The sequence below is a fragment of the Podarcis bocagei genome (genome assembly GCF_964188305.1).
Source record: "Podarcis bocagei genome assembly, chromosome: 1".
In the NCBI taxonomy this organism is placed as follows: domain Eukaryota; kingdom Metazoa; phylum Chordata; class Lepidosauria; order Squamata; family Lacertidae; genus Podarcis; species Podarcis bocagei.
In genome coordinates, this window is record NC_138125.1 from 138,978,413 (window position 1) to 138,991,545 (window position 13,133).

Genomic DNA, 13,133 nt, shown 5'->3' on the forward strand with positions numbered 1-13,133 from the left:
CAATGCCATGGCTGGTATGATTTCCCAGGAAAAAATCATGCTGAAGCTTTGCTGGATTTTAATTCAGTACTCCAGTAAATCAGCAGTTTGGGATATGAGGCAGCAGGCTCATTGGTTTTAGAATAGCATGGTTCCCATAGTTCACAGCCAGAGTCCCATGGATATACCAATCTCTGGTGTAGCCAGACATTATGGATGAATAGGGGACCCGCACAAGATGAAGACGCTCATTCATGTGAGGCTTCGTGTGTGTTGGATACACATCAGTTCCCCTTCAAAACTAGCATACAGAGATTCCCTGCTCTGCAATTTGTTGTTTCCCAGACTATGGTCCACTTCATGAGATGGACCAACAGGGCTAGTGGGCTCTAGTTTGCAAAGGGTCATGTCACGCTAAAGGCTTTATAACCGTCTGCTTCCTACTACAGTATTCTTTGTTGTGTTTGGTGTAAGAGATTACAGTAGGCTAGCTTTCTAGAACCTCGAGTCATGGGTAGCCCATCTGGTACTCCCATCAGCTGCACTACCCTAATGAATGGTCAGTTGTGATGGGAATTGTAAGCCAGCAACAGCTGAAAGGGATTATGTTGGAATCAAAGGGAGAGCTTAAGTAAAAAGTACTTGGTCCTAGGAAACACAGTGTTGAGTACAGTATCTACGAAGGATGCACTGATGGTTTTCGTTAACAACACATGCTGTTGTTATGTTTTCAGATTTTCCTTGTACTGGAAACAATTTTAAACGGAGATTCTCAGGATTCTTGCAGATATGTGGCTGGTTGCCGTAAATACACTCCGTCATCAAGGACAGGGAGTAGGCCAGTCTGGACATGATTATATCCAGTGGTTTATTATGTACATGAGCCGTGGGATTTCTGTGCTCCCCAGTTAGAGAGGAGTTCATAAGCTTTTAATTTCCAATGTCAGTTAACCACAGTTTAAAGTTAAGTTGTCATTAATCGTAATTGTGGCTAGTTAAAACAATCTGGTCTCGTGGGTTTGAGGTTGGCTAATTTAACCTAATCATAGTTAAGATTAGCTGCAGTTGTCTTGATTCAGATGTAACACTTAACTGTGGAAGGGCAAGCTTCCAAACCTCCTCCTCCTCCTCCTAGCCATGCCAGAGGAAGAAGGAAGTAGAGAACAGGCGAGTCTGAAGGTCACTGCAGCTCATTTCTCATAACAAGAAGCCATGGTTTATCATTAACATCCAAACGAGGCCAATGTCTGTGACAGCTGATATACTTTTGTATTGCATTTTCAAACTCAAGGGAAATTGAGTTTAGAAGTAGTCTGTGTTCATCATTGCTAGCTGTAAAAATCCATTTATGATGGATGTTGTATTAAAATGACTTCATTTTTACTGCCAGACTGAGCTCGTTCACATACCTTTCCCATTATTTATGTAACAAAGATTCCTAAAATCGATGACCTTTAATTGTTGTAAGCTTCTTTGAGATTAAATGTAGTGATTTTTAAAAAAATTCCTTTGAGCAATTCTCATGCATTGTCATGGAGATCAAGACTCACTTTTTAATCATTCAGGTTCTTAATGCTTTCTTCTGCGTTTTCCTCTTATCCAATTCAACACTTAGCATGAAGCTTGTAATCATGGACATAAGGAGGTCGTGGAGCTGTTGCTACAACATGGGGCACTCCTGAATGCGGCTGGGTATCAAAATGATTTGCCGCTTCATGATGCTGTCAAGAATGGACATACAAGTATTGTTGAACTGCTGCTTCTGCATGGAGCTTCTCGAAATGTAGTGTGAGTACAGGAGAAATGGATTTATCTCTGTATTTTCAAATGAATGACTGGAGGCATACCATTAGATCCTGGTGTTCAGAAATCTTGGGGAACCTACCACCTTTATTCTGAAGTGGTAAACATGACTGAAGTTCACTGCTTCATCCTGCAGGTAGAATGTTTTCCCCTCTAATTAAAAAAAATGCTATACATAGTAAACCAGGGAGAAAACTAGGCTAGAACAATGCCGTCATCCCCACCTCAGATTCAGGTAGGTGGTCTTGTTGGTCTGACGCAATCGGGGAAAAATTAAATTGTCCAGTAGCACCTTAGAGACCAACTAAATTTGTTCTGGGTATAAGCTTTCATGTGCATGCACACTTCTTCAGATACACTGAAACAGAAGTCACCAGACTCTTATGTGACCCAGACATCGTGGGTGAGATTCAGCTAACAAATCCTGGTAGCAGCAAGTGCAAGGACTTTCACTAACACAACATGGCTCTCCTCCTCCCATGCCATCTGAAATTTGTTCAGGGGCGTGTGCCAAGAGAACCCCAGAACAGCGCACAGGGGGAGGCGAGGGGGGATTGTTCCATCTGGCAAGCTGAATTCCTCCCCTCATTTTCTGTGTGATGGGAATTTGTATTGAGGGACATCTCATCATGTGGACACTCGGCTGTAGTCTGAAAGTGTATAGCCAAGTCACAGGCTTTCTCCTTCAGGGAAGAAAAACCTGACAGGAAGTTGACTTGCTGGAAGCTTCCCAGTGACCCTTATGTCATGTTATTAGTTTTGCTTAGAGCATTTTTATCCCACTCTTCACCTGGAGAAAAAAAGGCTCCTGGAGTGACTTACAGAGGTCAGAAATAAGACAATCCCTGCCCTCTTCAGACCTGCAATCTGAAAGACATAGCACAGAAAGAAAAGGTATGGGGAGAGATGAGGAGGGAAAGCAAACTCCCTTTCTTCAAAGGGAGATGAAAAATCGGATGGGGGGGATCTGTTCCGTTTCTCTTCCTTAAACTTAGAAAGCCCCAAATGTCTTGCACCATAATATTGCTTCTTACCTGTCCCTGCTGAGGTACAATATGCTACTTCAGCCCGCCTGTGCTGTCCTCAGGCTCCCTGCATTTGCAAGTGCCAGCACCACGAGAGCCAGGCTCTTCAAACAGGAATCTAGCTATTTTAAGAATATCGGGCCTTCAGGTGCCTTTTAAAAATGTGTTTGTGCTTTTCTAGTGTGTTTATATAAATTCTTAGTACTTCTGTATGCTTCTTCATTTCTGATTGTGGTGAACACTGTGCCTGAGAAATGTTTCAAATGCAGGTTTTGAAGTGACTTCTCTTTGTGGTCACCTCTTGGTGTCAATGACCAGCCTGCATTTTATAGCGCCCCCCCCCAAGACCTAATTTCTTATTTGTCAGGGGTTCAGGAGCAGAGGCAAGGGCAAGGGAGGAAACAGAGAGCGAGGGGGAGGAGGCAGAAGAAAAGATGAGTGATGACGACGACCCGAGATCTCCGAGTCTTTCCAGTGAATCAGAAGATTCACAGAAAGGAGCACCAGTGGTCAGGGCAAGGGGGGAGCCTAGGGGGACACCCCAGGAAGATAGAGCCAGAGGGGACTCAGAGGAGAGCAGTTGGAAATCGGGACCAGCGTCACAGCCAGAGAGCAGGGAAGAGGAGGAGCGCCAGAGATCAAGCGCTGGCAGCTCGCAACAGGGGGGAGGGCACGAGTCAGGAGTGGCCACACCTCCATCGGGGAGCGAAGAAACGGTCAGACGGAAAGTGGAAGGTTGGGCGCGCGCGCCAAGTTCAAATGCACAGGAAAGTGACGCAGTAGGCAGCCAGGAAAGGGAGCCAGGTCCTAAAGCCCGGCGCAAGGAGACAGGGAGTTCCGGGGGGTCGGCGTCAGAAGAATCCCGGAAGGAAGAGACCCCGGGGGGCAGAGGGACCCAGAGGAGAGCAGTCAGGCGGAAAAGGTGGAGCAGGGCTAGGATATTAAGTTGGTGCACAAGGGGCGGAGACTCAGACGGAGCTTCGCCGATCTAGCCATTAGACGTAGAGTTGCACGCAGCAGCTTGGGAATGGAAACTGTAACTCAATAAAGACTTTTACTTAATGACCGCTGGCTAGCGTGATCCTCTGTGAGCTAGGATCTTGAAGCAGCTCTGACATTATTAGTGGTCAGGAAATAACTGTTTGGCAATGCCTTCTAAATGCCATATGTAAGTGATAAAGAGCATGCATATATATATATCTTCTAGTAGAGAAGATAGGAAGAAAACAGAGCACATAAAACACAATATAATACGTTAAGTATACTATTAATTGTAGAGTTAAAACAATGTAAAACACTAAAATACATATATTAAAATGGCATAATTATATATAAATGTTAAACTAGCATGCTTGGTGGCTAGTCTCACCAATAGTTGAAGTCACCTGTACTATTTGGCTCTAAGACCTTTAGAAGTTAGCATGTATTTATTGGTTTGGGATTTACTGATAGAGGGCTGTGTGTGGGTGTGTTTATGCGTGCACATAGATATGTATTTGAAATACAATTTTAGGTCTTAAATTTTAGGTGTTAAAATAATTTTAACACAAATGATAGGAATTGCAGCATTACAGTAGCGACATAGAAAATACGTAGGTTGAGAGGTGAAAAACGAGTTCTCTGAGTACAAGTCCACTTTCAGTTGGCACACCTTGGAACAGCAACCCTTGGTGCCATTAGCCTGAAACCGAGGGAAGCAGATTGTGATTTCGTCAAAGTAAGGTAATAAAAAAAGTGTGCTAGGTGTGTCTAAACTCTTTGATATGCCTAAAGTAGCTCTTTGGCTCCCAACCAGTATAACAAATTGCATGCTTATATAGGCTTTAAGCACGTGCATCTTGTTTTCCATGAGGAAAACCAAAATGTCTATTCAGGAACTTAAATGAAGAAAGCAAAGATTAATTCCCCCCCCCCCCACCAAAAAAAAAATCTTATTCTGTAAGAAAACGCCAGAAGGCAGATATAGTCATACCTCGGGTTACAGACACTTCAGGTTATTTTTTTTTGGGTTACAGACGCACCGAAACCCAGAAGTACCAGAACAGGTTACTTCTGGGTTTCGGCGGATGCGCAGAAGCAGCGCTGTGGGTTGCGAATGCTGCGGGTTGAGAACGTGCATCCCGCACAGATCACGTTCGCAACCCGAGCATCCACTGTAATGTATGTTTCTCTGGAAATTGTCAAGTTTTAGTAACTGCTTTCCTAGTTTTTTAACCTTTTCTCCATTTAGCAGAGATGTGAAGCTACAAATAGAAAATATTATATGGACCAGTGGACCTATTAATTGCCCTGTTGGCCTAGTTAATTTTTTTAAAGTTAATCTCCTGCACATAGCTAATTCATATTTTATAACTGGATTTTTTTAATGTGTTTGCTCCCTTGAATTTCCTGTCTGTCTTGCTTCACAGCCAGCCAAGTGACGTGAAAAATTAGCTCTCTGCATTTGCAATTTCAGTTGCTCATAAAGGCTTTCACTCAGATGGACTGTCTTGCCAGTTTTTCCCCATGCACAATAAGTTTAACAATGGTAAAAGCTGTCTTGTTTCCTTTTTTCTGCATAGAATAATGGGTTCCATCCAATGCAAGTTTGAATTTGAACACAGTCAAGCTGTTGGGAGCATTTGTTTAGGACCAGATAGTGCTTTTAACAACAAATCTGAAAAAGGAACCTCCTCCCTTTGCTTGGAAACTTTTTGACAATCCTTACTTGTCTTTTTCACTTGACTGTACCTTGTGATTACATATATCATTTGGCCACAGTTTCTGTCCCCTTATGGCCATTATCTACTTGTGGCATAGCTGCTACTGAGTTACTACTGTGTGGAATGGGGAAGTATTTTCTGCAAAGTGGTTCATATGTGGTGTGAGTCCATTTAAATCCAGCCAGTGAAATCCCATGAAAACTGGAAAGTAAAATGGTGGCCCGGTTCAACTCTGTTCACTCTGCCCCTAACCTTAGTGTTGTGAGATCATTTTGTCATCTGAATGATCATTCATAGATCCCTACCTATAAATTGCTGTGCTTCAAAGTGGGGTTGCTGGTTGGGTTCTTTCTGACGTAACAAAATCAATGAACTTGTCCAACAAATGTTTTATTCATAGTTCTTAAAGTTGCTGCTAGTTAATAATATTCATATTTTGCCTTCAGTCATAGGCAATACATGCCTTCCATGGCAGTTTTGTTGACTTCTCACTCACAATGCTATTTTAAAAATGCGGCCCTGAACTGCAATACAAAAATCGAACACCAGAGATTCTCCTAGCTTAAGGGGCTACCTTTAGCATTGGCCAATGCTAGGTTTTTATTAGGAAATATATACAAGAAATTTCACGTAGTAAGTTCACTTTGTGCCTAATTCCTCATGTAATTACATAAAATTATCCTTAATTGTTAAACTGAGGGTTGAATTGAACACCTCATTCTTTACCGAATGCACATTCAGTAAAGCTAACAATATCCTACCAAATAGGCAATGCAATCTTCCTTGTTGGCCTTGTGTCCTTTTCATCGTACATAGATTACTGAGTCTGTAGTCTTACTGAGTTTGCATCAATTCTGTAGTCTTATAGGACACAGTTGTTGATAATAAATGTTTTAGAATGATTTCCAAGTTGAAGCAGACTTCATTCCATTGATTTAAACAGGTCTGCTCTGATTATGATCAACACTGCATATTATACTTAAATAAATATAAATATTAAAGCATGGCTTTAATGTTTGCCTGCTCCTTGCTCCCCTGCCATGACAATTATGTGAGGTATGGTAAGTGTGTGTGACTGGCCCGAAGTCACCCAGTGAGTGACTGGGGATTTGAACCTGGACCTCAGCACCTTGACCACTGCACCACACTGATTTCCTTAATTCTTCTCTTATTATTTTTTACAAAATATTTTGCACGATTTAAATAAATCTGATGAATGTACCTTCAACTGCTTGAGCACCAGAGCCTGCCTGTAATCTGGGAGCATGGCATAATTCTGCTTGTGGAGTCCATAGTTATTCAGAGTATGATCTGAAGGCACATGAGGCTGCTCCCTTGCTGAAGCTAAGCAGACGTGGGTCTGGTCAGTACCTGGATGGCTGGCCGCTCTGTATGCTGCCTTGGGTTCCAAGGTGGAAGAAATAAAATAAAACGCAAAATGGGTGGTGTTTACTTGGTAAGTGTCTGGATCAAAATGTCTACTTAGTCAAGTGTTTCCTCAAACTGTTGTTGGACCACAACTCCCATCATCCCTAGCTAGCAGGATCAGTGGTCAGGGATGATTGGAACTATAATCCAACAGCAGGTGGGGACCCAAGTTTGAGAAACACTGATCCTAGGCTGGGAGCATCTGTGGATGCTGCAGCACCCCTGCAGGTGAAAGTATATAGAATCACAGAATTGATCCTTTTGGCCTTGTATAATCTGTCCTCAGTGGGAGCTGCTTTTTGAAGCTTCAGAGCCAGTGTGGTGTAGTGGTTAAGAGCGGTGGAGTCGTAATCTGGTGAACCGGGTTCAATTCCCCGCTCCTCCACATGCAGCTGCTGGGTGACCTTGGGCCAGTCACACTTCTCTGAAGTCTCTCAGCCCCACTCACCTCACAGAGTGTTTGTTGTGGGGGTGGAAAGAAAAGGAGATTGTTAGCCGCTTTGAGACTCCTTCCTGTAGTGATAAAGCGGGATATCAAATCCAAACTCCTCCTTCAGGCCCCTCGAGAGACTATTAACAGGAGATCTTAGGGATTAAACCCTTCTGAGCTGTGGTCTCTTCCTTCACATGTCAGGGATGTCCAACAGGTCGATCGCGATCTACTGGTTTTGGTAGATCACGGTCGATCTCTGGCTCTTTTTCCTTAGCATCACTAAAACTGACTCCTGCCCCGCCCCCTCGGCCCGCCCTCCATTGTTGTTTGATCTCTGGAAGGGAAGACGAAGCTTTTTCTGTGCTGCTGTTTTCATCCATAGCGATCTTATTGTGAGTGACCTTACCCCTTTGTCCCTTGCCTTTAAACCCCCCCCCCCAAACGGAAGTCCTCCCTAAAGCTTTTTTTAACCCTAAAAAATGGGGCTTTCCTCCTCCCTAAAGAAAGCTCAACAACTTCAAGCTGAATCCCCCCAAAACGGGGTTTTCCTGGCCACCCCTGACATAAGTGAAAGAAGAGAGCTTATGCTTCTCTCTCTCTCTCTCTCTCTCTCTCTCTCTCTCTCTCTCTCTCTCTCTCTCACACACACACACACACACACACACACCTCCTTCCTACTATGAGGATGCTATAGCAATATGTCAAAGCACTTCATAGATAGAAGCATCATGCCATCTGTTGTGGTGTTAAGCCAGTGCTTTTATACGTAAACTAATATTTGCTTTCTCTTCTGGGTATGTAATCTGAAGTCTATTATAGCAGTTGATGTTAAATATAGCCCCTAAATTAAAGTGAGGCCAAATGACTGTGCTGGTGATTTATACTGAAATAGAGGCAACACGGCAGTCCTTAGTGGTTTGAAACTCCCAAGAGTGAAAAGGATTTTAAGCATTGCTGTTTTCATCAGACGCATTTATAATATAACCTGCTCCCGTCTTACTGATGTCACTGGAGGCTGGCAACGCTGTGAAATGAGATGTGAGCCAAGTCCTAAGTAAAATTGTTAAGCAGCAGCCGAGTTCATGGGCTGCTGCGTGTGCTAGAAGAGCAAGCAAGTTGGTGGCTGAGCTGGAGCAGAAGGCAGTGTGGATCTTTGGGTGGTGGTCTTCCTTTCGAGCCCCATGCCTCCAAGCTCAGTCAGAAAAGGAAACGAGACGCAGCCCAGGACCACTTGGGAATGAAAGCCACTTAAAACTCTTGGGCAATGTTCTAGAAAATGGTTTTCCTTTTTCTGATCCAGTGAATACACTTTCTGTATTTTTAAAGCTTGAATTCCCACCATATCAGAAGTTCCAATCAGTGTATGATGAGTGTGCAAACAGTAGATCATTGGCAAGGACTGACTTAATTACAAAGTTTCAAGCTTGTGTACCACCTCCTGCTTTTTATGGTGAATGCAGCCGCTTGTTATGCTAAATCCATCTGTCCTAAATTTAGTGCTTTAATTGGGTTTTCATTCAATTTTGCAGTAAACTGCATATTAAGAAGGCAGAAAATATATAGTGCAACTGTTTCCAGATAGTTAAGAGTTCAGTCACAACCCTTATTTACTTGAAATCCATCTGTCCTTGTTTTATTAGTAATATATTTGGTCACAAACCTGTGGATTATGCTGAAACAGAAAATATGAAATCACTTCTGATGCTCCCAGCAAAGAATGGCTCTTCTACTACTACTCAGTATCCAGAAGTAAGTATTAAAACCTTTTTTATTTTTTATTTTAAAAAGACTCCTTTAAACTGAACTTTGGCATTATGTTTTAAACTTAGCTTTATTGATTGTGCATAATGCAGAAATTGAAGCACTCAAGGCAACTTTTAACAATAAAGGCCACACAAAAACTAAAACAACAGAAGTTAGGTGGCAATCTGTGAAGCAGAAGCATAAAACCTCATTTAAAATAATAGCCAATCAATAAACAGAGTAAAAAATTAACCAATACAAGCGTAGTAATAATATAAAAGCATCCAAACATATTAGGAACAGGTAAAGTAGCTAAATACTAAGGGGAATAGCATAACCAATAGCAGCACTGTGAACGCAAGAGTCATAAAATTCCACACAACTGGCAAAAGTGTTTTCTTTGCTAACTAGGTCAAAGCCACCACAGAAATGACCCAGTGGACTTTTTTTGGCAATGAATTCCCCCCAAAAGCTTTCTTAGTCAACTTACCGACGTACTGTATACATATGTTTTTAAAATCTTTTTTGGCAAACTGTCACCCTGAAAGAAGGTAACTACTTAACACTGTTCCATAGAAGTTTCACTATTTGTTCACCAGAAGACTGCCCCTCTGATTCACCACATGTGGCTAAGCAAATGTCAGTTCAAAAGCCTGCTGAATGCGCTCCTGTCATGGAGCCCTAGATCCCGATGAGGCAGTGGACGTTGCCCAGTTGATACATCACCCCTCTGGCCCTAAGAGAGAGCTGCTGTGGTCTGTCCTTATGCTGCCAACAGCAGTTGTCTTTAGGTGCCGCCTTTTGGGGTTTGGAAAATGGGACCGTGGGATGAGTGTACTAGCTCCGCCTCCATTCCACCATTTTTTCCACCACCATCAACTCATGGAGGGCAACTGTGTGAAGTGGGGACCCTCCATCATCTGTGAAGGCTCCCTGTATGTTTTGGAAACCTGGCAAAGCTTGTACCTTCTGTTCCCCACAGGTACTTTTTGAACTGGGAAAGAAGATAGTGCCATAATACATTTTCCTCTCTGGGAAAGTATTGATAATTTATATGTCATTTAATGCCATAACAGACAATACTATTTAATGGAACAGTCCAGTACAGTGGAATAGTGGCTTCATAGCTACTTGCAGTGTTGGTGTGATACAGTGGTGCCCCGCAAGATGAATGCCTCGCAAGACGGAAAACCCGCTAGACGAAAGGGTTTTCCGTTTTGGAGGTGCTTCGCAAAACGAATTTCCTATGGGCTTGCTTCGCAAGACGAAAATGTCTTGCGAGTTCCTGCGGGGTTTTTTTCCTCCCCCCCCCTTTTTCCCAAGCCGCTAAGCCGCTTATCAGCTGATCCTAAGCCGCTAAGCCGCTTAACAGCTGATCCGCTAAGCCGCTAATAGCGCTAATCCGCTAAGACGCTAATGGGCTTGCTTCGCAAGACGAAAAAACCGCAAGACGAAGAGACTCGCGGAACGGATTCTTTTCGTCTTGCGAGGCACCACTGTATCTAGCTACATGCGGACAGTTTCAAAATCACTTACCTTCAATATGACTGCCTACGATGTGAGAAAGCAAATGTAATGTGTGAGGTTAGGTGCTGTAAGAATCTGCACGAGTTAGATTCTTTTATGTACTGATAGAGGGCTTAGCCAGCTTCTTCATTTTTTTAAAAAGTCCTGCACAATTTCCCCATTTGTTTAAAATAATCAAGTTCCTTATGTTACTATACATATGTTTATCATTAAATACTCATGAATGTGTCCTCATATGAACGGGAATCTCCATGAATGGAGTTGCCACAGGTCGCAGAACTGACTGCAAGAAGCGACAGCTGTATCTGTGGAGAGCCTAGCTTGTGCTAGACATTCTCAGGGGAGGCAAAATTTATTCTGCTCAGGTCTTTACACGAGGGATGGCTACTGTCTGCATCCTGCCTAAACTGAGGCTTCATGACTGATCGGGAGCCATTAAAAAGGTGATAACACGTAGCAGCAAGGCCCAGCCACAGTGTATTACAAGAGCTCAGGCATAACATTGTACACAATTATTTGTATTTACGTATACAGTACATGTGAAATGAAGAAAAAGGCAGCACTCAATAGCTCCATTTGTTACATCTTGCAAAACTATTTTATTTTTCTTACCATTGAAGTGACATAGAATCATCATAGAATCATAGAATCATAGAGTTGGAAGAGACCACAAGGGCCATCGAGTCCAACCCCCTGCCAAGCAGGAAACACCATCAGAGCACTCCTGACATATGGTTGTCAAGCCTCTGCTTAAAGACCTCCAAAGTAGGAGACTCCACCACACTCCTTGGCAGCAAATTCCACTGTCAAACAGCTCTTACTGTCAGGAAGTTCTTCCTAATGTTTAGGTGCAAACTCTTAGCTACATCTACATAGGCACCAGGCAAAACCATTTCTCTTCATTCAGGCCTTTGTCTGGCTGAGCAATCTATGGCCTGTAAAATGTGTCTGTGGGGGTTGTTATTATTAGTTGTTGTTGTTTTGTGGTGCATTTTGAATTTTTATACTGTAAACTGCCCTGCGATCTTTGGTTGAAGGGCAGTATATAAATGTAATTAATAATAATGCACCTTGATTCAGTTACTGAGGACCAGGTGAGATTGCATTGGGGGCCAGTCGTTGGCTGTCCCTGGCTTGCACTTCTGCCTTCTGGTATGGGTGTATTTTGTCTCATAATTTTATGCTGATTTTCACAGGCAGTGAAATCCAGCATCATGTGACAGACTTCAGCTCTTGCAGTGGGGTGTCTCCTTCCTTTCCTCCTCCCTGCAGCCCACTGCTCTTCCCAAAATCTACTCTGGGTCCCCCAGTCCTCCAGAGTAGGTTTTGGTGTGTGTGGAGAAGCAGTAGGAGGAACACAAGCAGAAATCTGTTCTGCTCATTCACAGAATTTCACCAAGACATTTTCACATATCTTCCTATTAAAATTGTTGCTAGGTTCTCAGAAGGCCAGCTATGTAAAACTTAAATGACTGGAAACAGCCATAAGACCCTTTTTGTCCCTTTAGTGCTGCTTTGTTAGATTTCATCAATATTTGTTTTTCTGTCTGTTTACGTCCTGCAGTGCTCCCATGAATTATGTTCATGTCAAAATAGTTATTTCTTATTTAATAGAAATGTCAAGTAGAGATTAGTTGCTCCTTCAAAAGGAAAAGATGCTGGCTTTATGTAGGACTTGACACTTTCCCCTTTTTGTCCTTGCAAAGCAATTAAGCCTAAATCAGCCAAGAGAAGGACCTGTTGTTCTCCTTGGAAGTGGTCTTAATCCAGTTCAGCAGCAATTGTTGAGCAAACTGGCAAAGGTTCTGAAAGCTAGAATATGTACGGCATTTAACAGCACAGGTAAGTTTTATGACTGTCTCTGCCCTTTTTATTTAAATTTAGTTTGTTCAAGGACTTAAGAACCTCACTTTCAAAATGTTAATTAAAATATTAACAATTAATTAATTAATTAACAAACGGGGGTAGTGTTTTGTTTGCTATTATATTATATATTTTTGTGTTTTTATACTTTAAATTTCCCTGTGATTCTCAGCTGAAGGGCAGTATATAAATTTAATAATTTAATAATTTTAGTTAAACAAAGAGTCCTAAGCAGCCACAAACGTTCTAATTTCTGAGGACATTTCCTCCCTTTCCTTGTGTTTCATACTGGTCTCTGAAAGTGCCCTATGTACATTAAGGAGGCTATGCAGAGAGATATCAGGCCAAAGCTCATCTCTCAAAGACCTCCCATCTCTGGGCAATTATAGACAGGGGCTGAAGTGTAGTGGATTTTTCAGCTCTCCCCCTCCCCACACTTTGGGCTGCTGGTGAAAGGAATATTTCCTCCCCTTCTGCACCTCTGGAAGCGCTTTATACTCATAATTGGCAAGCTTGCATCATGGCCTATGTAGATCTTTTTATTTAGACCTGGATTTTATGAACTGAAAAAATAGGGGATGTATTTGCTTTACAAAATGAGGGCTACAATCTTATGCACGCTCTCCTGGG

At 42.5% G+C, this 13,133-nt stretch overlaps 1 protein-coding gene across 3 annotated transcripts in view; it reads left to right on the forward strand.

Moving 5' to 3' along the window:
- Positions 1-13,133, forward strand: part of BARD1 (BRCA1 associated RING domain 1) — a 67,066-nt gene that overhangs the window by 35,121 nt on the left and 18,812 nt on the right. For all 3 annotated transcript variants that reach the window (XM_081165002.1, XM_081165004.1, XM_081165003.1), the window contains 3 exons: positions 1,595-1,767; positions 9,011-9,119; positions 12,347-12,482. In XM_081165002.1, the coding sequence (XP_081021128.1) occupies positions 1,595-1,767; positions 9,011-9,119; positions 12,347-12,482 (418 nt within the window). The remainder of the gene's footprint in view (positions 1-1,594; positions 1,768-9,010; positions 9,120-12,346; positions 12,483-13,133) is intronic.